The sequence below is a fragment of the Vanessa cardui genome, chromosome 22 (assembly GCF_905220365.1).
Source record: "Vanessa cardui chromosome 22, ilVanCard2.1, whole genome shotgun sequence".
Taxonomy (NCBI): domain Eukaryota; kingdom Metazoa; phylum Arthropoda; class Insecta; order Lepidoptera; family Nymphalidae; genus Vanessa; species Vanessa cardui.
This window is the reverse complement of record NC_061144.1, coordinates 2,573,129-2,600,879: the sequence shown is the minus strand read 5'-3', so window position 1 is coordinate 2,600,879 and position 27,751 is coordinate 2,573,129. Positions and strand designations below refer to the sequence as shown.

The 27,751-nt window shown below is 33.3% G+C and overlaps 1 protein-coding gene across 1 annotated transcript in view; it reads left to right on the top strand.

Annotated features, from left to right (window-relative positions):
* Positions 1-15,732: 15,732 nt before the first annotated feature.
* LOC124539174 (Down syndrome cell adhesion molecule-like protein Dscam2) overlaps positions 15,733-27,751 on the top strand; it is a 200,461-nt gene continuing 188,442 nt past the window's right edge. Inside the window, exon 1 of the mRNA XM_047116472.1 lies at positions 15,733-15,795. Within this exon, the coding sequence (XP_046972428.1) occupies positions 15,747-15,795 (49 nt within the window). The 5' untranslated portion in view covers positions 15,733-15,746. The remainder of the gene's footprint in view (positions 15,796-27,751) is intronic.

The window sequence follows — 27,751 nt, the reverse complement described above, 5'->3', positions numbered from 1 at the left end:
AGGGCGCTTTGATATCATATTTAATGTATCAGACTTAATTAATATATCGTTGGGCCAACTTTGGCTTACAAATGTTCGTCATCATTTGGTTGGATTATATACATAGATGGCATGAATCTGATTAGGGAAAATGGCTAAATATTGAGAACTGGTTTCTCTCTCCAGCTGCCAATTTCAACAGTCTTCCTGTACATTATGATGCCTTATATGCTGTTCTGTCTCAAGACCAATTACGAAAGAAAAAATCCAAATAATTTTCAATCAAAATGAGCTGAGATGGCCCAGTGGTTAAAACGCGTGCATCTTAACCGAACAGGCAAGCACCGCTATATATATGTGGTTAATTTGTGTTCGTAATTCATCTCGTGCTCGGCAGTGAAGAAAAACATCGTGAGGAAACCTGCATGTGTCTAATTTCATCAAAATTCTGCCACATGTGCATTCCACGAATCCGCAATGGAACAGCGCGGTGGAATATGTTTCAAACCCTCTCTTCAATGGAAGAAGAGGCCTTATCTCAGAAGTGGCAAATTTACAGGCTGTTACTTTACTTTACTTTTACTTTTAATTTTCAATCGGTCTGACCTCCAGCTCGAAACTAGAATCTCGAGATCTACGGACGTATATCCATTAGAACGACGAGGACCAAAGTTTTTGCAAAGGATTCTATTTAAATTTTTTATTAACCGCATATGTTTTGAGATTTAAAACGACGTATGTAATAAAAGGTTTAAAAGGGTATAAAACAGGGATGTTAATGAATATATTATAAGGGTCTCATGCGTGACATTGCCAGTTCTTTATTATTATAGGTAGGAAAGGTACGTGATGGTATTTATTAACAGGAGAATTATTTTGTAAAAGGAATTTTGACATATTTCTTTCTCTTCTATAATATATGGGACAGAGTTTTGGGACACCTAATAAACCACCACAATCCATAAATATTGGCACTGTAAGAATTGTCAACGATGCCTTACAGCGTGAATGTGTCACCAAACTTAGGGAAATGAAACCTTATGCTCCTTGTTAATAGAAAAAGTAATGAGTGGATAATGGCTATCCAAACGGATTCACACCAAGTCGTACCACATATTTTCGTCATAAAATTTGGCGGACTCATCGCAAAAAAGTCACTCATTAAGTTACATTTGTATGTGCCTAAAAATTTTTGTTCCATGTTTTTTTTATTGTATAGATTGGTGGACGAGCACGTGGGCCACCTGATGGTAAGTGGTCACCATCACCCATAGACAATGACGCTGTAAGAAATATTAACTATTCCTTACATCGTCTATATGCCACCAACCTAGGGAACTAAGATGTCATGTCCCTTGTGCCTGTAGTTACACTGGCTCACTCATCCTAAAAACCGGTACACAACAATACTGAGTACTGTTGTTTGGCGGTAGAATAACTGATGAGTGTTTAGTACCTACCCAGACGGGCTTGTACAAAGCCCTACCACCATGTTCAGGTAGTACAATGAATTTTGGATGAAAAAAAAACCGATAACGTATCAGTATAATGAATTTTGGATGAAAAAAAACCAATAACGTCTATTTTACAATGAATGGAAACCTTTATAAACTAATCCGACTAGGTGGTAAAGTTAGAGTGCGTTACTGTTAGCAATGACTCGGATTAATCCTTGCATTCTTTATTCCATTGGATTAACGGCGGTAAATCTCCTCTGAGCAATTAGAGAGGAAAAAATACAGCGCTAGAAAGTTTTTTTAATCTCGTTTAGGTCGAATTTAACAAAACGAAAGCTTTCAAATCGTACGTAAACATCATTTTGTATATTAAAAGTGATGCTGGAAGTATTACAAGAGAATAAAATATACGTCTATTGTCACAGGAAAGATATGGTTTATATGAATTTTGATGGATCCAAGTTATTTTTTAATTTTATCGTAGGATATTCTCCAAGAACTCACTTCATATTTCACTCGTTAACAAGAAGAATCATCCTACTGCTAACCGAAAGCATCTATTGCTTATTTGACATATCTACAATGTAAATATAATAATTATGATAGATTTTCATCCATCACATATATTCTGGCTTCTCCTGAATACATTTATCACGAAATTAAGCAATTAAGCAAACGAAAATTAAATATAGCTTACCTAGGGTTTTGTCGTCTCTTCTATTAAATGCGTGTAAATTATATAATATTCATAATTTTCGAAGATTTCACGATCGTCTTTTATGGTGAGTTTCGAATTCGATCTCATGGAATAGATTTACAGTTTTACTAAAATATTAATGTGTTTTTAGTTTTATAATAACAAAGCCTACATGAGCCTTGTAGTGAAGGGTCGTATTTTAATTTTTAAAAAGTAAATTATATTTTGTTTTTTGTAATTGTGTTAAGTTTGATAGTTTAAATTAAAAGAATATCTTATGAAATTTATACGTGTTTTTGTTTGTATTTTACGTTCTCTCAATTTTTACCCAAGTGGATTGAAAAGTTAGAAAAAGCGTTACTTAGTAGCGTAGTAGTTACCTACTTATTAGATATTCTATCGCCAAACAACAGTACTTGGTATTGTGGTATTACGGTTTGAAGGGTGAGCGAGTCAGTGTAACTACAGGCACAACACTACAGGACATAAGATCTTATTTCCCAAGGTTGGTGGCGCATTGGTAATGAAAGGAATGATTAAAGTTTCTTACAGTGCCATTGTCTATGGGCGGTGGTGACCATTTACCACCAGGCGAACCATATACTAGCCCGCCAACCAATAGCATAAAAAATACAGGCAGATCGTCACCTCTATCATCTTAATATAAAAATTATGATCAATAAAGGCGATTTGCTGCAGGCATACTTGCAGTTGACAACTCAACAATAATTCAACATTCCCGCCGAACCTTAATACGGCGTACCAAATGTACGATCTGGCAAATCATATATCCTCGTGATTTAGAATATGGCGCTAATGATACTGAGCCGATATAGTCAAGTGGTTAGAACGCGTGCATATTAACCGATAATTGCGGGTTCAAACCCAGACAAGCACCACTGAATATTTATATGCTTTATATTAATGTTCATCTCTTGCTCAGTGGTGGATAAATACATCGTTAGAAAACCTGCACGTGTCTAATTTCATAGAAATTCTGCCACATGTGTATTCCACTTACCTGCATAATGAAACAGCGTGGTGGAGTATGTTCCGAACCTTCTCCTCAAAGGGTAGAGGAGGCCTCAGCCCAGCAGTGGGAAATTTACAGGCTGCTGTTGTTTGTTGTTGCTGCTAGTGATACGCTGTCATATACATATAAACGCATATGGATAAAAAATACAAATTATACCAAATAATAAAATAACAGACAGAGATAAATTGTTCCAACGTTACGTTATCGCTTAGCGGTTTGTACATGGTACGCATATAAATGATCTATTTGACAAATAGTGAAATAGTACAGGGTATAAGGTACAGGAAAAGTCAGAGGACGGTTCTTGAAAATTTTTCACCGGTAGCTGGGCTGCCTCAATCATTTGGACTTAAAAGGCTAGGCGACCCAGTGGCTCAAACGGATGGTGTATCTAGTCAGGTGCTTGTCAAATCCAATCGATGTCTGGTCGAGGTCAATTCTCTGGTAAATGTGCATGTAGCGGTGATGACTTAAATAAATAAATAGTGGACAATATCACAAATATTGCTCTGACCCCAATGTAAGTAGCTAAAGCACTTGTGTTATGGAAAATCAGAAGTAACGAAGGTACCACAAACACCCATACCCAAGATAACATAGAAAACTAATGAATTTTCTACTTCGACTCGGTCGGAATCTAATCCAGGACTTCAGAGTGACGTATCCATGTAAACCGGTATAAACTCTTGGCCACGGAGGTCGTCAATCACGTCACGGAGGAGTCACAAGCAATCTTATCCACATCGTGAGTATGAGTCCTGGAATTACAATGTATCACAGTATGACATGACTTATGAAGATTATTTATTTTGTAATGCGGAATATCTCCAACTACGATATCGTTCAACCAATTGCCATGACAATTGCTGTAATCAAAGTACCTTTGCGTTTTGCTAGTAATATATATAACGTAAAACGAAAAATGAATGCATCAATTTTCTCTCCACATATTTTATGGAAAAACAAACTTAAGCCGAACTTAATGAAACCAGTTTTTATAGTGTTATTACGATGAGATATTAATTATTCCTCTCAATAATTTTTATAAATATGTATGAACTTCATGCCTATCAAAAGTAATATAGCCACTCTGGCCCAATCCACACATACCCACTCATGCGCGCACACGAAACACACACACTCTAGCAATCATGATTTAAATTAAGAAAATTAGCCTTAACAACTTATTTTTAACACCCGTTGATATTTGTACTGAGAAGAGACTTCTGACGCAAGGCTAATAGCAGTTCATAAGTCATGGCTGCACTTCTGAAATCTTACAAATTACTTGCAATAAAGTTCTTATTATTAATATTGATATATGGGACCATAGATATTCCTATAAAAATAATTAACTTTAGGTGTAACATAGTATGGTCATATTATGATGGTGTACGATGATCATGGGTATGTCTTTTAAACAGATTGAAAGACATATGGTAAGTAAATGGTCACCCCCTAGAATATTAATGCGCAATCTACTATGAAAACTGAGACGTTATGTCCCTAGTAAATTCGAACCTTGATGTCCGAAAATCCACAACAGCACGATTTCTAAGACATTTTTTGTCTCGCACAACCGAACCGATACGACATGGAAATCTTCAAGAAAAGAGTGTACTCGTTAAAGGCTGGTAACACCTGCAAGCCCCTTGGTGCTACAGATGTCCATGGGCACTGGTAGTCTCTTTCCATCAGGTGAGCCCCCTGCTCGTTTGCCACCTATCACATAAAAAATAATAATACCGGTAGCTAAACAAGAAAAAACGACCTTAAATGACTTACAATAATTTTCCTACCCTATTTCTTATTTTGGTTTAAAACTTATACAAAGAATCTTCTTTGCGGATGATGGATATACTTGCATTCATATTCATCGTACATAACATTCTCTGACACATCGACTCGACCCGTCAACCAAACTTGGAACTAAACGGTACATAAAAATGGAACGCGATTGTGGTCATCATTTTTATCTTTTTGGCCATAAGTTTTTGTTTAGCAAATACAACAGTATTTCCTACCTATTTGTTGCAAGATATATATTAATTACTTTTTTTTATATTCAAATATTCGTATCTCATTTTTTTTATTATTATTATGTATCCTGATTTTGATGTTTTAATTAATGAATAGTTCATTGTTGAGCAAGAGACACCAAATTAAAATAGTTGAACGTACATTTAAGATCCAAGTTATAAAACTATTGTGTATATTTTAATATGAGTTCCTATTAATATAAATAATAAGTACTTAAATTTATAATATATTATTAAAAGTCTCCCTCATTGTTACATGAATATTAATATCACAAACAAAAGTCGAAAAATCAATCATATCGCGCACCCTCGCGAAATATAAGTTTTAATACGCGAACGCTCACAAAACATTTTTTTTTTTAATTCCAACAAAAGACTGCTCCCAAACAGTTGTGATTAATATCAGATATGCGTTTCCGTACGAATGACTATTTTGTATGCAAAAACTATGCATGAATGAACTATTAATTTTTTTGAGTACGAGCTCTGATGGCGTATCGCGATGTCATTTGTTTAAAAGCGTCCGGGATTCGATGCTTTGTCGCTAATCCCTGATATCATACTGTATTCGAATTTTATTTCGATATCGCAAAAATCGTGTGATTATCGATAGGTTTTTAGAGGATCTTTGTATTCCTGATGTGATATGATAGAAACATTTTGGAAAATAATCTTAATAGAATATTCACAAATTTAATGATTTGCCAATGTACTGGCAATATGCCAATGACTGGCAACCTCGTGTATTCTGTGTACGTCTGATCCGATTAACATCGGATTTAAAAGTTTTGACTGTGTATTTAATAAAATTTAATCTACAGAATTAATAACGAAATAAAAATATTTTATTCCATAAAAGTAAAATTTAATAACAAAAGAAACAACTGTTACATATATGTTTTATAATCCTATTCATATACAATTTATCATTATTGAAATTTACATTTTCACGAGTTATTTATTTTTGGAACATAAAATATTGCTGAATTGCAACGAGCATTTTATGATTTAAAAAAATAAAATGTAATATACAACAATTTTATAAAACAGTTCTATGATATTAATAATTCTGCAACTTTTGTCTAAAAGTGATTTATTCAAAACACTTTCCAAGGTCTTGAATATCTTGTTTACAAATTTACATTAATTGCTTTTCTATAGTTATGAGCAATCAAAAAGGACCACTGGTCAAATTTACATGTATCCGTAAAATATCTTGTAAAATAGCTATTACAAGTATGTATATAGATGTTATTTACTTTAATTAAACAGATACATTTAAATTTAGACTTGTGTAGATAGAGTGTATCCGTCTCTAAAATAAAATTGCGCAGACATTTTTGACTTTGCCGTTTAAATTCATATCTTTTGTAAATAATACATTGGTGAAGAAGGCATATTATTCATACAAGATTATACAGATAGTGAAAAAGGCTGGAGCTAACTACTACTCGTTGACTTCATGGCAGGGTATAAAACACACATTTAACTATCCTTATCTTGTATTTTCAAACATTGAAGAATAGTAACTACTGAGTTTCTTGCTGGTTCTTCGTGGTAAAATCTACAATACGAACCTTCACTTTTTGTACTTTTTTAAATATTGATTCAGAGGTGCTTATTTGTGACATTTTGACACACGACTTTTCGTTTAACGACCATTAGATACGTTATTGTATACATACATGTAAATTTTGTTTTTTAAAAACATTTTTCCATTTCACTTGTATTCCACGATGACTTTCAAGTTTCTTCTTATAGAATACTCCAACAGAAATTATGCGTAAAATATGAGACACATCAAATATATGAATACAACAGATGATGTGTACGGCAAGTTGGAATCCAATATTGCGTTAGCCGTGACATACTGCCGGTTTTTTGAGGGTAAGATGTCAGATTTTACTGGCAATATGAACGTTTTGGTTGGATCCAAAGCGAGATTAGATGTACAATATTTCTGGAGACATATAACACTCAAGTTTGTAATATCTTTGGTATAGTCTTCAACGTCATAAATAATAAATAAACGTATTGTAGTTTTTTTAATAATCTCTCCGTATATATTTCAAGGAGTTTTCTATTTTCTTATATTTGCTAATTGGTCGAAATTAGACTGTAATCGTTATTGAAGGTTTGAACAAACATCTATGGATTTACATGGTATGAATATTTTCAATTTTTATCAGTCGATAATATCCTGCTGTGGGGTTTATACAAAGTCCACTTTGTCGCCCAGATGTTCTAACTTAGAACAGGTATACTTAGTATTTTTATGTTGGTCGCCATCGCCAAGGTTGGTGACGTATTGGCGATGTATGGAATTGTTAATAATTCTTAGTTCCAATTTCAAATTTCAATTGACCTTGATGATTGACCATATGCCAATCCTACCTATTAAAAAAAAATACAACGTTGGGAACATTATATGCTATGTGATACATCATATTGATAAAGGTCGTCTGTTATGCTAATATATTCATTTATTCTTAGAATTCTTTTTGGAATTACGCAAAGTACCATTGTTTTACGAAAAAACTGCGTAGGTTGGCTCCAGTATATTTCTAACAAAGTTAGGTAACTAACAATATCTGATATAATAATACATTTCACTATACAACAACGAAACAGAACTAATGAAACATAATAGCAGATGTTACAACCTTACCCACATATTTAGAATAGATAACGCATGTTATTAGATAGAATTAAAACTGAGCGTGTCATCTTTTTATACCTACGATATCCCATTGGCTCATTTACCCTTGATACTGTAACACAAAAATAACAAAACACTGCTGCATAACGGTTGATTATCTGATAAGATCTGGAGCCGAGATGGCTCAGTGGTTAGAGCGTACATCTTAAGCGATGATTGCGGGTCAAACCCAGGCAAGCACCACTGAATTTTCATGTGCTTATAATTCATGTTGAGCTTGGATTTAGAGGAAACATCGTGTCGAAAACTGCATTTGTCTAATTTTAACGAAATTCTACCACATGTGAATCCAGCCCGCTTTGGGGCAGCGTGGAGGAATATGCTGTTAAGCTTCTTTTCAAAGGGGGAGGCTTTAGCCCAGCAGTGGGAAATTTACAAGCTGTTACTATTTATCTGATGAGTGTTTGGTGCGTGCCCAAATGGGTTTGCACAAAGCCTCAACACCAAGCGTCGCTATTTTATCACTATCCGCTTGTAGATTAGTCATCCAACGTACATCTAGCCATCATTAGTGTCACAGATAAATAGAACGGCATCATATGGGCCAGTAATCGCTTAGCACGAAATGACGGGGTTATTGATAGCCGTTCAATTAATCTTGATCAGCCGCCGCAAGCTTCCGGCTTTCAGCTAACAGATTCCGTAGATTTTGGAGTTCGATAAATGAGTGATTTGTTGACATAATTCACTTAAAATTATTGGATAATTTGATAAAGAAGGAACGCAAATAAAATTGAGGACTTAAAGTGAGCGGACACGTTTTTACAATTAATCTTATACTTTAAATTTACATTTTTTTTATTTTGTATACTTAAGGCCTTAATGGAATTATACAATGTCTACCATGTTGTGTGCCAAATTGGTATACCTGTTCCATTACGCTTCTTGTTATGATATAATTTTAAAAATAACTTTTAAAGAAGCTTACTGTCAAAATTATGGTGAAGCCTTACTTGGACATTTTATCGAATAGCTTTTAATACAAAATATATATATTTAATGTACGACCCGGTATTATTTAAAAGATGAATTGTTTCAGTGGTTAAAACAGGAGATTGCAGATCAAAGATTGCGGTTTCCAGACGGGGCATGCACCATTGAATATTCGTTAATGAAGAAAAACTTGTGGTAAGACTTTTATAAGAAGAAAAGTCTGATTGAAAAAGCTTGGTTGAATGAACTTTAAATCGGTTTCCCAAATTTTTGGGATCATTTAACCTCCTCTATTTAGAGGAGGATTGACTTTTACTTTAGAAGCAGTTTTTTAATTGTACTAAAAATAACCATAAGAACGATAATTTGGGCGATTCCCACGGCTGTGCTAAGGCAGGGGGCCTTCCCGTTGAGGAGAAGGTATGGAGCATATTCCACTACGTTGCTCCAACACGGGTTGGTGGATTCACATGCGGCAGAATTTCATTGAAATCAGACACATGCAGTTTTGGACACGATGTTTTCCTTCACCGCTAAGCACGAGATGAATTATAATCATAAATGAAAATTACACACACATGAAAATTCAGCGGTGCTTGCCTGGGTTTTGGGTCCATTTCGGCTCTTCAAAAACTTGTATTTATTTCCAAATGTGCAAGACTAAGAAATAGGTTCAGCATACTCGTAAAACCTAACGAAATGCCACATCAATCCTAGGCCGTCCGTCTAATAAGCCGTAAATTCATAACACCATGTAAGCGCGGTCGTAAAACTTGACCCGTCATAAGTCTATCTAGTTTATGTTTTATATCTAGTTTTATGTTCCCGAGTTTGTCTTGTGATAGGAATAAGGCATCTATTATGTTATTTATGTTGGAAATATTAGGAGACCATGAACTTTTTTAAACAACCTTGGGTACTAAGACTTTCTGTAACTTGTACTCGAAGCTACATTTGCACACTTTGCTTAGAACTGAGATGGCCCAGTGGTTAGAACGCGTGCAACTTAACCGATGGTTGCGGGTTCAAACCCAGGCAAGTATCACAGAATATTCATATGGTTAATTTGTGTTATAATTCATCTCGTGCTCGGCGGTTAAGAAACAACGTGAGGAAACCTGCATGTGTCTAATTACATAGAAATTCTACCACATGTTTTTTCCACCAACCTGCATTTGAACAGCGTGGTGAAATATGTTCCAAACCTTCTTCTCAAAGGGAGACAGACAGGCTGTTTTTGATTTTGCAAACTTACTATTTAGAATCGATCACAACAGTAATAAGTATATCTGCTTGGTTATAGAATTATTCAGTGGTACCTACGCAGAACTACCCAAGTCATATTCTATAACTATACGATCCTAATATACTCCTATATTAAAGCGAGATCCTAACTAAGCAACAATTGAATGTTGTACATAAAATTATTATAAAGTTGACTAAAATATAAAAACAAATATGTAATGTCTTAAAGATAAATTAAAGACATGTTCAAATAAAGTGGCTGCTCAGGTAATGTTTTTGTGTTAAGTTGTCTACACACCGAGATAACAAGAAAGGGTTAAATATCAAGTTTTTAGTAGGAACTTTAGCTCGTCTACTCAAAAGAATTTTGCCAAATGATGATCATAATCGCATTATAGGTTTAGGTACGTATAGAGCACAAAAAATCTATTTCGTTGATATGTATGTATTATTGGTTGGAAATTGATTAAATTCTATATATTTGAGTTTCGTCACACAACATAAGATGATATTTGGACAAAATCATTGTATTTTTATAGGCCGAAATAATCAATACAATACGGTTTTTGAAGTGCTATGAAAATTTGAGGTCACCTCCGGTTCGAATATGGATTCACTGTGAAGAAAATAGGTAGTTACTATCTTGTTGTTCCGTTCAAGCAATACTAATTGCACATTTTTTATCATTCCTTTGTTTAAATAAGATTTATTGAGTTAGGTATTTATCTAACACTTTTGATTCCTCGATATTAGAGTTGAACCTTCTTTTGTATATATATATATATATATATATATCCTGTATATATACTATATATATATATATATATATATATATATATATATATATATATATATATAGCTATTGTTTTCTACTTACAAAAAAATTCACGATCTGTTTTATGCTCATGAAGTGTTTTATTCTATCTCATGTCATCTTTTTTAATTTCGCTATCTGTATTTTTATAGGGTAACAGTCTTAAAATAAATTTGTTCAATTTTATCATTATAATTATGCAGATTAAACAAAAATTCCTAAATGTGCACTGCAACCATGATTTTGAGAGATTTAGCTTTTAAAAATGAAGACTTGTATAAATATTTGTAAAATTTAAAATTCGAACTTAATTTTATGAATTTGACAAATTCAATTTATTTTAACGAGTCACGCCACAGCTCGGTGTGTTATTACCTGTGTCACGTCTAGCTACCGTGTAATGTCACCAAAGCGACCCTCGTGTTTGAGAGCAACTCAACGTTTTAAGATTTCAGGGTTTTTTAAATTTTTTCAAGATGTTTGTTTGCTTTCCAACTTCCTCGGATTTAACGTCCCTTTGAAGGATTATCGTGGAATTACGAAACTTGGAAGTATTTGTATTTACGAAGGGCATTAGAGCTATTAAACTTTTTTTTACTGACTAACTTTTTATTCTTACGTTTCATTCCTTGTTGTAACAGCTTATTAATGTACGGATTGGGATATTAATTTGTTTTCTCTTAAAACAAAGATATTTCGTTGAATATTTTTCGTTAAATACGTGTTTGAAATGCTTAAGCTGGATCATTTTTTTTATGATTTTCTTTCAAAGTTAATGAACGTTTTTATATTCATCTATTTCCGTCTTTATTTTCTTCCATAAATACGAGAGAGATATGAATATAATTTATTTGGATTAAAATTTGTTTCAATAAATATGAAATCCTGGATTTCCGGTTCGGGTGAAATTATTATTGGGTAATTTTCTTTATCTATTATTATTTTATATAATTAACTCAGAGATTAAAGAAGAGTTTTGTAATTACGAAAATATTTTTTTCACATTACATAATGATGATGAATATAATATAATTCAACACACATGACGTAGTAGTGAGCGATGGCGGAAAAGGTCCATGACGTCACTAGGAAGTGTCATAGTGTTTGCCATCATGGCATGTAAATTGCTTACTACTACTGCCTATCTTATACATTTTGTTAGGAGTTGTATTAGTCCCCAGAAATTATGTAAATACTAGTTTTCGCTCGCGGCTTCGCTCACGTTTGAAAGTGTTAGTTGTCATGTGTTAGACAAATAATGGCGCTTGTCCTTTCTTGGTCTACATGTTTGCTTTATACCAATTTTCATCAAATTCGGTTCAGCGGTTTGGTCCTGACAGAGTTTCGCATTTGTAATATTAGTATGGATAATCACAGATATATTAAGAATTAATAAAGAGTTACTATTTGAAGTGATGATGTCTGTTAATATTTTTACGACGAGACGAGAAAATAAGGCACCAGTGCGCCACCCACTGCAAATTAGACACACAACAATACTAAGAATTTCCTTTTGCGGTAGAATATCCTATAAGTGGGTGGTAGCTATGCTGACGGCTTGTACGAAGCCATACCTCCAACTCATTAATTCAGTATATCAACCCCAAAAGGCCTTATCAACCATAATACGCATTCAAACAATAAAATCATGTCAAGTCACGATAAATTATTAATAATAACTATATCAAAATGACAACCATGTTTTAACAACTTTTCTATAACATTGACAACAAGATCAAATTAACTGAAATAACCGCATCAACTATCTATTTAACCTTGGGGATGGTAATATCAACTAAAAAGCCGTATCAACCATGTAACTATATCAACCGTATTAATATAGACAATCATTTATCAATCATTATACTCATATCTTAAACATGATCATATCAACAGAAAACCCGTATTAATCTTAGCAACCATATCAAGCATAATGCTGCCCCTACGATATCCAGACTGGTCGTATACAAAATAAATATTTAAAGTTTCGAAACGATTGCATTAAATAATCTAGTTTTGAATAAATCGCTTTGAATTCGCAATGAACGTACCAACTTCGACAATTAATAGTTTACGAACTTGTATTGTTAGTGACTTGAAATTCTATTAGTGATTCAACAAAACTGGACGTGTTATATATTTCGCATTACATAATAATTTATTTAACACTAGTGTTCGGATATTTTGCCACTTATTTTGGATAATGGTGACGAATATTGTTATATATATGTCACCGTAAGATTACAAAATTCGTTAGATTACAATCTGGCTCGTGAGATTGTAAACTGTTTACAATTTGACGATATAGATTGTAATCTGTAATCTAATATAATCAGCACCATCATAAACACAACTAGCGCCCAAATGCAAAGAGTTTTCTGTTTAAAAAAAAAAAGGTTTTCCTAGAGACTCCCTGGGGTGCCTATAGTCCAAGATTTGACAATAAATAGAGACTTACCTGGGTTTTACTATACCTCTTTGAACTTAGATGAGCCTGAAGAAAATAATGCATTATTATTATCACATAATACACAAATATAATGTTATTTCTGTTAAATTCATTTTGTACGTATTATAGCTTTACTTCTATATTAAATTTGTAAAAGTAACTCTGACTGTCTGTCTGTCGCTCTTTCATGACTAAACCAATGAACGGAATTTGATGAAATTTGATATGAAGCAAACTTAAACTCAAAGAAAGGACATAGGCTACATTTTTTACCTAACTCATGATAACCAACCCCTTAAAACGCTAAAGAGAAGCGGCAACAACTGGTATTTTATAATCATTGTTGCTTCTGTATAAATAAACATTGTATCATCGTAAGTGGTTTGTCGAATTAGATGGTACAACGCGTATGTGGGCGTCAGGTAGGGCGCGTAACGAAACTTCGGAGTAAATGTAAAAATAATGGCTTAATACACAATTCGGAAGAGGAGGTGAAACAATGCATCTCTAATAGCGCTGTTTCAGCTTTGAGGCACTGATCCACGTTTTAGCTTCTGGTTATTCTTATTATGACAATTATTAGGTTTTTTTAATGTTAAAAAATTAAGAGTTTTGATTTTGTGTTGTGAGTTGTAGTCACGTTAGTCCATGTCAATGGACCTGGTACTTATAAACACTATGATTTATTTTAATGTTTGTGAGCAGTTTTTTTATATTTATAAAATAATGTTTTAATGTTAAATAAAAAGGTAAATAGACACATTATTAGTATCGATTCGATTCTCATCCGAGTCGATGTAGAAAAATGTCATTAGTTTTCTATCTAAGTTATCTTAGGTCCGGGTGTCTGTCAAAATTGAAATCAAAATAAACTTTATTCAAGTTGGCTTTTACAACCACTTTTGAATAGTCATTTAATTAAGTGAGGCTACGAGGCCTGTTCGGAAAATAGATTCTACCGAAAAGAATCGGCAAGACACTCAGAAGTTAGGTACTCTTTTTCAACATTGAAAAAAAAGTACAGTCATGTTATTAAATACTTAATGAATACCTTCGTTACTTCTGAATTTTTAAAACACTTACATGGGGATCAGAGTAGTGTATACATCGGTTTTCATGGTTACTCCACTCCCGGTCCTGGGTTCATTTCCCGGCCGAGTCGGTGTAGAAAAATTTCATTAGTTTTCTATGTTGTCTTGGGTCTGGTATTTATAGTATCGTCGTTACTTCTGATTTTTTACAACACAAGTGCTTTAGCAACTTACATTGGGACCAGAGTAATGTATGTGATGTTTTCCAATTTATTTATGTTAATAAAGTGTTACGATTATAAATAAAGGTTTTATAATTTACTCGAAGTTTATTTATAACACAGAATAAGGTGAAACATTTATACCGTAAATCATTTGGCACTTCAAAGTTACTTCGTTCGTTCGATCACGGATCTGTCAAGAACGGATTCGTACAATATGATTGACTTACACAAAATACCTAAAGGTCAAATTTGTTTGGAATTATATTTCCTTAAAATAGATTGCTAGGTGTTGTCCGCGGCTTCGCTTGCGTTTTTTGAGATTGATCGGCAGGTTAGGATTTTGTTCTTCCTTGGGTTCTAATTCCAACAAAAACGGTTCAAAGAAGCTAAAGTATAGACAGATAATATTAGTATAGTTGCATACAGAATATTATATTGATTATTTTATAAGAATGACGTACTTATATTACTCTATTTAAAGAGAAGTACAATGCTGTATGAAAGGATTTTTATTTTCAGTACAGTGGTGAAAAAAGTAATATAAATAGTAAATACTTAAGATAGGAGTACCTTTTTCTGCGAAAAAAGGGCACGGTACAAGTAAAAGAAATGAACCTTAGAATAGAAAAAGTTATTGCCCTTAAATTTGACATTGAAATTGTAAACCCACTATTTAATAATAATAAAGTACAATACATAAGGAGTACATTCAAATATTTTTTTAAGAATACCAGATTAAAATACTAGTATAATCGTCTCGAAAATGTTTTTTTTATTTTATAGGTTGGCGGACAAACGTATGGGCCACCTGATGGTGAATAGTCACCATCATCCATAGACAATGACGCTGTCAAAAATACTAACCATTCTTAACATCCCCACTGCACCACCAACCTTGGAAACTAAGATGTTACGTCCCTTGTGCCTGAAGTTACACTGGCTTACTCACCCCTCAAACCGGAACACAACACTGAGTTCTGTTGTTTGGCGGTAGAATATCTAATGAGTGGGTGGTACCTACCCAGGCGAGTTTGCATAAAGCCCTACCACCAAGTAATTTTATATATACGTAATACTTCTATGTTTAATAATCAAATCTTTTGTTACAGAAAAACCGATCAACATGACAGCGTTCTCGCTCATTCTATTGGCGTCTCTATCGCTGGATATCCGTAAGTATAAATTTCAAGATACAAAGTACTGTCGAGTGGATATTGAAATATAACAATTATTTATTATCGGGCATGAGTCCAAAATAATTGGACGTGGAATTATCTCTCGCTGATTCGGATTGAATATTCAAGGGAAATATATTTTAAAGGTACGGTTTTATGAATAAAAAAAAATACGAATTTAATGTAAACATTTCATTCCGATACAATCGCAGGCATTGACCGTCGAATCACGTTTATTTAAATTTATTTCTGTAACGGCACACTCAGACGAATTTTTCAAGTGTTCTTCGATTTTCAAATATGATAAAAATTACAAACGAAAATACATTTTGATTTTCATGATAATCATTTTTCAATAATATCATATATAAATTAATTCGTCTGTATTTTTTTTATGTTTGCTACCGCATAACTTTCCACTGGGTGAATAATTCCAATATATACTACCCTACTGTGCCAATCAAGGGACTCGTGTCGCTTCTTTCTTTTAATTGTTGAAGCGCGAGCTCATGGCTCATGGCTGACACCGGCTCCAAATATAACAATAAATGTAACTACATTATATAAACGTAAATCACTTTTAAGTAGTCTAAAATTTTTCATTTGGTACCGCATAAATTTCCACTGGGTGAACCGATTTTGAAATGATTTTGTCTGACAAAGAAACCCTCCAAAATGTACTACCCTACTGTGTCAATCAAGGGACTCGTGTCGCTTCTTTCTTTTGATTTTTGAAGTGCGTGTCCGTTGTTGACCGGCTCCAAATATAAAAATAATTAATGTAACTACATTATATAATCGTAAGTCACTTTCAAGTAATCTTAATTTTTCATTTCATTTTACTTAGAAGAAGTTTAAAAATATTTTGAATACACAACACATTAAATTGTTTTGAGATAGTTGTTTGAAGTCGGTTGTTCTATTTGTTATTTTTTTTACTTTTTTAATAGATAGTATTATGAATAAAATAAGCAGCCTGTGTTACACGGGCCGAAGGTTTCGTTAATAGGGATTTCGAATTCTAGGAAATAATATTAAGCGTCATACTGATGTGCTCATATTTAACTGAGTGATCCAGACTTTCCGGTCCGATTATGACATCGAGGGAATAGAAACAATAGAAATAGCTTGCTATGGCACCATTCGATGCTATTTGTCGCTATAGATTCTCGCGTCAGAGAAAGCAAAGTGTATGTAAATCGACATGTCAAATATATTAGATCATATGATATTTAAAGTCACTACGTTTGTTAAAAGATCATATTCACATAAGAAATAAATATTGATAATTTTTGATAGCGTACTTAATTCGGATGTGATCGATTTTATGAATTTCAATTTGGAATCAATTAAATCAAACAATATGTATTAAACTACAATTTGACGACCTCCGTGGTCGAGTAGTGTGTACAGCTGTTTTCATGGATACGCCGCTCTGAGGTCCCGGGTTCGATTCCCGACCGAGTTAATGTAGAAAAAGTTCATTCGTTTTCATTATTGTCTTGGCTCTTTGTGGTATCGTCGTTACTTCTGATTTTCCAAAACACAAGTGCTTTAGCTACTTACATTGGGATCAGAGTAATGTATGTGATGTTGTCCAATATTTATTTATTTATGTATTGAACTACATGTAAGTATATTGTTTGTTTAAATTCGTATTTTTAATAATACTTTACATCGGTACTTCGTGAGATATTATACAAAAAAATACTTCGAATAAAATTCCAAGAGAATATCAAGCCGTAATTATACCTTGTTGTGTATTGTTTTTAAGACTGTAAAAAATGAAGACAGTTGTAAGAAATACAAAAAGTACGTTTGAAGTGTTGAACAATAACTTTTACCGACTTCGCGGGAACTGCAATGCGTTTTTGTTGTTACCTAAATATTCGCTGATTAAATATCATTGGATTTTTTTTTATTAAAATTAAGTCACCAAATCTTATTCAATTAAACTACTACCTAAATGATTACCTAATGATTTGACTCTGTATTTGGGAGTCAGAATTCAAAATCGATTGGAAAGCACAACCTTTTGCCATATACCTATGCCTAACATTGACTTCTTCAATTCTTTGTTATATCGTCGAATTATGCAACTGAATATAGAACCAGTTTATACAATATGAAGACCCCTTTTACGAACTATAAAGTCTATACTAATAGCCTTCTTCCGTTGAAATTACACCTTTCAAAATTGTTTGATAACAAACAGAAGCAATATTGTGTTGTTGTCTTCTGGTTAGAAGGAGCGAGCCAGTGTAACAACAGACTCGAGGGACGTCACATATTGACGTCTGTGGTTGGTGGTGTATTAGCAATATTAAGGGTTTTTTCTGGTATATTTTAATAGCATCAATGTCTGACAGCAGTGGTGATCACGTGCCACTAGTTGGACGGAATATAACGCAACCATAAAGTAGTTCGTATTTTTGCCACTGAGTGGCGCACTCTCTTGTTCTCGAAACTGCATGGTATTAGTCCAAATCTTAATAATATGTTACACGATTGAATATATTTAATACTTGTTTATCTATATTACAACACCATTCGTATGTCCGTCAAAAAAGAAAAAAACGCACAGAAATTACAAGGTTATCTTCTAGATTCACTTGCATATGATAAGAAACCCACTCATTGGCAATAAGTAAATTTTTTTGGAATATTTGTCTTATGTGGTATATCAGGCTATAGTCTATGTATATAGCAAATATCGATACAAATATTCAATTTTGTAATATCATTTTATGTATCAAGAAAATTTTAAAAAGCAACAATATTAATTTATTAGCTACAGCAGTTTTAATTCTGGAAACGAGCTACGAATGTTGTAAGATAGCTTCCACTTGACGAGTATCCGGTGAGAGCGCGCTTGGCTCGAATTATTTAATGCTTTGAGTCAAACTGTGATTTTTACCGGAAAATAGTCGAGAGGAGTGAAATAAAACTCAACGGATGAATACAATAATTTAATGCTTTATGATTTCATAGCTTGCATTTTTATTTGTTTATGATATAGGTAGGTGAACTATCTGATGGCTAGTGACCACCTTATCCTATCATATTAAACACCTCACCTTGATACAAACAACAACAACAACAACAACAGCCTGTAAATTTTCCATTGCTAGGCTAAGATTTCCTGACCTTTTGAGGAAAAGGTTTGGAACAAATTGTAAACCCGCATTGGATGCGGGTTGATGGAATACACATGTGGCAGAATTTCTAAGAAATTAACTATCCACTGAGCCATCTCGGCTCTTGGTAATTAAAGCGTTATATTCCTAGAGCCTCTAGTTACTCTGAATCGTTCACCCTTCAAACTTTTTTAAACATAACACATAATTAATACTGCTGTTTGGTTCTTGAATACCTGATGATCACAATGATACTAATTCGGTTTGAAGGGTGAGTGAGCCAGTGCAACTACTGGTGGCGCATTGGCGATGAAAGTCTATGGGCAGTGGTGACCACTTACCATCAGGTGGTGGGTGGGTGGTGGCTCGTCCGCCAACTACTATACTACCACCAAATCGCATAAAAACATATTTAGAATGTTTTATTTGCGCCTCTCGGCATGCCCATTATAATTAGCAATGTCCTCTCATAACAAACTACATACCACTTAAATTAACATGACATAAATAAAATATTACTCGGAAACATTGTTTAGATTTGCATAGAGACCACAATGACGGCGCTCAATTTGAACTGCTCAAAGTTTTAATTACGCCGCAAAATTAATTTGGGATTAAGTTTGTACCAATTTAGGTATTTCCATGTTCATTACTACACTACCTGTAGCATAAATGTTTCTAATTTAGGAGATGCAGTTTCGTTAACAGTGACAATTTTCAGTTTGAATGTATGTACAATGTATATGTTGGTTGAGTAACGAATAAATCGAAATGTCTTAGATTTTCAGTTCAGAATTCACTGTAAGCAATTATTATATTGTTGTTGTTTTCTGGTGTTTGTTAATGGGATTGTAAATCCTTTAAAACTCTTTCTGGACAATTTTTTTTTCTGTTATATGGAAGATGGTAGTGTGGAAATACTCACGTGCAGCTGATGCTTTTGCACCTGAACTATTTCAGAATTATAAGAGTATGGGAAAACAGTACACCTATATTTTTTCACACACACGTACACACCGCTGTAATTACTATTGCGTGGATGACTTGATACCATTAAGAGAATTAGAGAATGCCATCGTGGGCCAAATCGATCAAAAAATCATCATCATCATCATATTTATTAGCATATTAATATATTTACAGTGGACTCTTTAAGGTCGAATTCAACCAATTTTTATTTCTATCAAAAATACAAGAGATAGAAAAAATGAGGCTCAGTTGGATATTATTACAACTTAAAATCCAAATTTCATAAAAACCGCAATGATTTTTAACTTAGATATAGAGTCTTTTGTATCGGGCTGTTTGAGCATAAATTATGAATGTATATGCATACGGTAGGTATTGATAATATGTAATATTTATATTATAACAAGATTAATTAATAAGGTTTTTTGGTGGTAGGGTTTTGTGCAAGCACGTCTGGCTAGGTCTCATAATGTATCGGCCAAACAGAAAAACAGCAATGATGTGTTCTGATTTTAAGGGTGAGTGAGTCAGTGTAACTAAAGATACAAAGGACATAACATCTTAGAGAGACCAAAAAGTGGCCCATTAGCCAGAACGCCTACCTATATGACATTAAAAAAATATTATTCTATAAAATATTAACAGACAAGGAAATAAATATTTACATTCAAGTAATTATTACAAATTTTTCTCTAAGTTTCGACAGTCAATGTATCCTTCTTGAAGAGTGTTTAAAATTATATGGAAAAACATCCACACATATTTTTAACTTTGCCTTTAAATAATTATTGATATATAAACACAAATAAATAATGCTTTCAACACTTTACATATTTGTAATTATACACATATAATTAATACCTTTGATTGTATTCAGTACGTAAATAGAATTTGTTCTACTATGTTTTCGCTATTCGCCTCATGAAAATGTGCTTTTCAAATATCATAATATCTCTAAATTTATTGGTACTTTATATAAAGTTTATTTTGATTTTTATTTCGCTCACTTCGATAGAGCTTGCTTGTTGGATGTCTACGATTTCTAGCGATTGTACAATCAAAGAGTTGTAAACCAACCTAATCGCAAGTGTGACTCTTGCTTTAAATCAGAAAAGCGCTAGCACGATGCAATTCTATTGTATGGGATATATCCTTTGTTTGATGTTTCCCTCAAATATTTCGAATTCCAATTGAAACTGTAAGCCTATAAGCCCATCCCGCCAAAGAGGTTTTGAATTGCAATGAGTTTTTACTGTCATTTGTAAAAAAAAACACAGGATCAAAGGAGGCTGTATAGCCGAAACATTGTTATATTTTTTGAAGTCCTATTTACGTCCGAATATCATTTCCGAATGTCGAATATAATAATTTTAGAAACGTTATACAAAAATGAATCGTTTTTCCAAAGGATAAAAGTCATTTTTATTTATTTCAAAGCTATGCATAAAGTTCCTTTGATTGTCGACGTTTCCCAAGATAATATTACTGGCGAAAAATATCTAGATAAAAAGAGGGCGCCATGGAGGTGGACTCATTAAAATTTATACGGACCAATGCGTTTGTAAGTGGAGTTGTAAACAAAGGTTGGGTTTGTAGTTCTCAATCCAGGAAAGAAGTTGACGGTACAAGTGCAAGCAAAAACAATGTTTAATCAGCAGTATGCTTTGCAAAAATCTAAATTAAATGATAGTAACTATTTTTCTTTTCAAACATTTTCGATCATTTCGAATTTCCTTGAAACAAGCAAAAAATCGTAGGGAATTGGATTTTCTACACACGATACCTTCATATTTTTTTCTTTTTCCATTGTCCCAGTAATACAATAGATACGAATCGATATTCTTTTATCTGTAACTAGAAATTTTTCATTAATTGTTTTGTTGGCGCAATAAGCAAGAATTTCTTGATATAAGATGTTCCTTCTGAAAGGATTCATCATAGTCTAAAAGTTCTAAGTAATATTTCTTTAAAAACAGCGAGATAAATATACAACCTTTTTCAACTTTTTATGGACTAGTGTAGTCTTATTTAAATACAGAACATCATCATGTTACATCATAATCTTTACATACCAGGCCATACTAGGTTATGAGGTTTCCAAATATCAGGCGTATATCTTAAATATGGACCTCAGGCATTCTATCAAAACTGTAAGTACGTCAATGGGAAAAGGGCGTAAGTGATAGCGAATTCAAGGCAAAAGGGTTCGACATTACATTCAAGGCTGCGTAGCCAATTTCATCGTATAAAATAAGTAAAGAAAAGTGTATTGCTAATACCGCTATACTGCTCCACCGTCCACCGATGGGTCAATTTACACTGGACTTTGTTGATATTGAAATTAACTAAATTATTAAGAGCTGCGATGTTTTCATCTGAATTTAAAGCATAAATAGGTTTTAGTACAAATATTCTACATAGATAATAAATATTGGATAACATCACATACATTACTCTGATCGCAATGTAAGCAGCTAAATCACTTGTGTTAAGGAAATTTAGAAGTAACAACGGTACCACAAACACCCACACAAGACAATATAAAAAACTAATGAACTTTTTCTACATTAACTCGGCCGAGAATCGAACCTGGGACCTCAGAGTGGCATACACATGAAAACCGGTGTATAGACAATGCATTCGACTACGTAGGTCGTATTCTATATATTACGGTATTAAAAAATGATGCATTTGTTCGTTCGTAACAAATGAGCTATTAATTGACCTGTTTCATCCAATTACATCAAAGCCTTGAAACCGTAATAAATGAATATAAAAGGATAAAAATATACTCCACTTAAACTGATCATATTAAATTGTTATGGGTTATTAGAAAAAGATACTTGAAAAAACTTATTATTACAGCTACACATTCAATTTCGTTTACGCGGAATGAATGAACATGAATCAGAAGAAGATTCCGATTTGGTCCAATAACAATTTAGTCCTATTATAAAAACCTCTAGTGTACCAGTGGAGTTACTGATTTCTTCGGTCTTATACATTTAATTTTCATCATCAATGGCCTCTTAATTGTGGAATAAAACTGATATTCGTAGATTTCCTGGTAAAAATAACTGGTTGAATTCCAAATCGAGGGTAGCTTAACATTCAATTTAATCTTAACGTGACATATTAAGACATTTAAATCATATGTGAAAAATACATTGATGAATAGAATACTCCATATAAGATTATATTAATAATAAAAAAATCGTGATATTTGTTGACTTCCAGACAAAAAATGAATACATTTAATGAACATAGAAAATCGTGGAAAAATACTACCTACCAGTTATTAGGTTCTCTTGTTAGAATAAATTTTTGAATCGATGATTGCTTTACATTTAATTCGGTATTTACATAACAGCAGATCTTTCTGAATGTATTTTCTAAATAATATTTTGACTTTAATGTAAGAGTATACTGGTATGAAGAGTTCTATACTGACTATGATAATACTTCATGTACATAGTAGATAGTTATAATCACCAGTATAAATAAGTCGAGCACGCTTCTTACCACAGTCGGCTTACTCTTCACAACCTTTGTAAACTATTTATAAACTACCCGTACACTACAAGAGTATATCAAGTTTTTATTTAATACAACCTCCTTTACACTTTACAAGAATTATATTATCTCCTTATAAAATGTATTAAAAAATAAAACATCGGTCGTGAGTAATTATGGTTTAACGCTTAAGACTTTTTCATTCCAAAAAAGAACGCTTAACTATTTCCTGGCCTTAGGCTCGAAGTAAAAATAATCAATATCAATCCATCAAACGGTAGACGTTTCGTGAAAAAACGTTGGCGCTGAGTCAAATACCATTTGGGACATAAAACTATCCACGTTTTGGGTGAAAATAAATTCATTGGTAAATGTTGATTCGCAAAAATCTACAATGCGATTTTCTTAAAGCAGACCTCAATTATTTGAATACGAAATACATCAAGTAGATACAATTATTTTAAAATCATAATTTGATGCGACATGAGCCGAGATGGTCCAGTGGTTAGAATACATGCATCTTAACTGATGAATGCGTCAAACCCAGGCTAGCACGACTGAATATTCATGTGCTTAAATTGTGTTTATAATTCATCTCGTGAAGGAAAACATTATGATGAAACCTGCTTGTGTCTTATTTCATAGAAATTCTGTCACATAATATGTATTCCACGCACTCGCTTTGGATGAGCGTGGTAGAATATGTTCCAAAACTTCTCCTCAAAAAAAAAAGAGGAGGCCTTAGCCCAGCAGTGAAAAATTTACAGGCTGTTGTTGTTGATATAATAAATGCTGGTTACCAGGGAGATAGGGCTTCGTATTGATTAGCTTATATAATTTATCAATTTACGAAATACATATCATCCATAACGAATTCAAATGTTGAAGCCAATCTTTGAGTTCCATCAAACAGTCAAGGTAAATTAAATGCAATTCAGTTTCAACGAGTTTTATCGACTAGATGCTTTCGACGCCGCTCGACTATCTTACATATAATGTCATACAAGATGTTTCCGAAACTTTAATCGTTCAGCACACGCAAAGGAAACTCCTGTATAATTTCTCCAAGTTTGCCAACATTAATCATTGATACTGCGCTCCTTTTGGTCATAGATTTCCTCGATAAATGGGTTATCGATGACTAAAAGATTTTTTATAAACCGTATTAATAGTATCTGAGATTAGATTCAACCAAAGAAACCATTCGGCTTTTGAGTAACTGATGTACAGAACAATTAGATAAAGCAATAAATATCTATAAGAACAAGAATCGGATTCCAACAATCCAAGAATATCTTGATAGCATTATATTCATAAGCATATTACTGCCTATAAATCAAGGCTATTATGCAGAATCCATTCACATTGCAGCATAAAAGCCGTTATAAAAGCAGCATTATGGTAAACGGCATATCAATAACAAGGCTTTATATTCGATTAACGTGCAAAATGTATGGCGTTGCCGAAATATATAGCCCAATATGTCAACGTCAGACCAGAGCAAGGAATACGGCAAAGATGCGAACGAACATTTATCAGGAGGCGTTTTTGCGAATTACCTACCTTCTTAAATTGGCAATATAAATTTAAGAAGTTATATCGTTATGAAGCCAGTTACATTTATTATACGTGTGACGTAACTTATTAATCTTAGGTGAAGGATTACTTTTGGGTGTATGAGGTACGTGTTTGCAACGTGCGAGTTTTAAAATATGTTGTAATGGTCAATAGAAAAATTAATTTAAACTATAAAACCTTTTTGAAGATAACCTTTTTATTTAAATGCACTAAAAAGAAAAAAAGCTTTTTACGCAATATTTTTCCGTCACTTCACATTTGATACAACTTATATGATACTAGTTAACGCCCGCAGCTTTGCCCGCGTTTGAGGAGTTTGGTTGTATTTTGTTAAGAAAAAAATATAGTCTATGTCCTTCCTTTGAGTTCAAGCTTGCTTCATACAAAATTTCTTCGACTACGGTTCAGAAGTGTAGTAGTTAAAGAGCGACAGACAGACAGACAGAGTTACTATCACATTCATTAAATTAGTATAGAAGAATCCAAAGAGACTTGTCGTTGTGATTATATTTCCTTACTTTCACGGTTTGATATAATTCGAATTTAAAAAGGGAACATAGGAAGATTACTTAGATCTGTTGGGAACTGGATCACTGATATTCCTCACCAATAACTTGTAATTGACGTCCTCATGATTAGAACACGAAATTAAGGACTTAGGATATTTTCAGAAACGCATTCGATTGTCGGTTCGATGGAGCTCTCCTCAGGGGGAAAAGATCACATTCCCCCTCGCATTCCTTACTAAAGCATACGCCAACACGAGGCTATTTCAACCAGTCTGTTCAGTGTGGAAGGGGCTTAAATCAACAGATTTCAAAACGAATATTTCTGAAAATATCATCTAAAATTCGTTCCATTTAAAAATTGCTATGCACTTTTATTAAACTTGCTTCTATGAAAATTAGAAACCGTTGGTGTTAAATATCTATACTAGAAAGAATAATAATAATAAGCCTTTTTATTTCTTGTTTACAAAAGTTTCTAGTTATAACATTACAATAAACACAAATTTCATTTATATTAGTGAGATTATCTTATATTGTTTTTTTTTTATGGAATAGGTTGGCGGACGACCATATGGGCCACCTCATGGTAAATGGTCACCATCACCCATAGACAATGACGCTATAAGAAATATTAACTATTCCTTACATCGTTAATATTTCCTACAGCGTCAAATTCCACAAACCTTGGGAACTAAGATGTTATGTGCCTTGTGCATGTAGTTACACTAGCTCACTCACCCTCCAAGCCGGAACACAACAATACAGAGTCTTGTTGTTTGGCGGTAGGATAACTGATGAGTGGGTGGTACGTACCCAGACGGGCTTGCATAGAGCCCTACCACCAAGTAAAATGTTTTAAAATATTTATAAATAAACAGGTTTGGGTAAATGCCTCATGCAGAAATAGCTATTTTTGTTGGTCTTGTGCTATAGAGCACCAGTTTATGCCAGCTGATCTCATGAGATCATCTTCCCCGAAGGGTCTTCCCTTCCTCCTCTTGCTAAATATATATACTCATATGTTATGAATAACTTCACATTGATAGCAAAATTAAGTGTCTGTTGGTCTTTCACGATCAAACCGTTACACCGAAATTGGATCACACCTTGTTTAAACTCAAAATAAAATAGCCTTTTTATACCAAATACCTGATGTTTAATCCATAAATGCAAGCAAAGCCACACGCGGAGACGTTTGCTATAATCATATAGAATTTGAAAATCTGTATTAAATTGGTAGTTTAAATACTCTTATGGTAGGAGACTTATAAAATCAGTTTTTGGGTATTAATGTAAATCTGTTGGTACCACATATTCAAAAGAGATTATATCACCAAATGATAACGAACCACCAAGTACTATTAAGCTACACAAGTGAGCATATCATACAAGAATAGATGTCATAACACCCTGAATGGTTAATAGTGCTTTGGTGTAATAGTGGCAGTTTTTCAACCGACTTCAAAAAGGAGGAGGTTATCAATTCGTCTGTATTTTTTTTTTTTTTTTTTTTTTTTTTTTTTTATGTTTGTTACCTCATAACTTTTTACTGGGTAGACCGATTTTGATAATTTTTTTTTGCTTGAAAGGTAGTGCTTCCCGTGGGGTCCCATTTTTTTTTTATTTTTTTCAGATGATGGTATCCGTATGAAAACGACATAAGTCTTAAATTTGCATTATGTATATGCGCGACAAATAGGTGAATAACTCAAAATCATTTTAACCAATTTTGATGATTCTTTTTTTACTATAAAGGATATACTTTAAGGGTAGTTTGGTGAAAGTTTGGTAAGGTTCTGAGCACAGGATCCATGACAAATTAAGGGAACGGGAGGGAACGGAACAATTTTGAGGAGCACGTTAGCAATACTCGGTCGAATCTTTTATTTATGGGTTACTTGGATATTTGAATCACCTTCCGGAACGTGATTATGTTCATGTAATTGTCATAATCGAATATTATAATCAACTAGCGACCCGCCCCGACTTCTCACGGGTGCAATACTGATACTAAATATACTAAAGAATTTGTTTATTTACGACATCACATTGCAAACTTCTAAAATTGTCAGTGTTTCTTTACGATATTGTTCATTTATTATATACACAAACCTTCCCCTTGAATTACACTATCTATTAAAAAAAACCGCATCAAAATCCGTTGCGTAGTTTTAAAGATATAGGGACAGAGAAAGCGACTTTGTTTTATCCTATGTATTGACGGAACTCCTAAACGACTTACAGTTA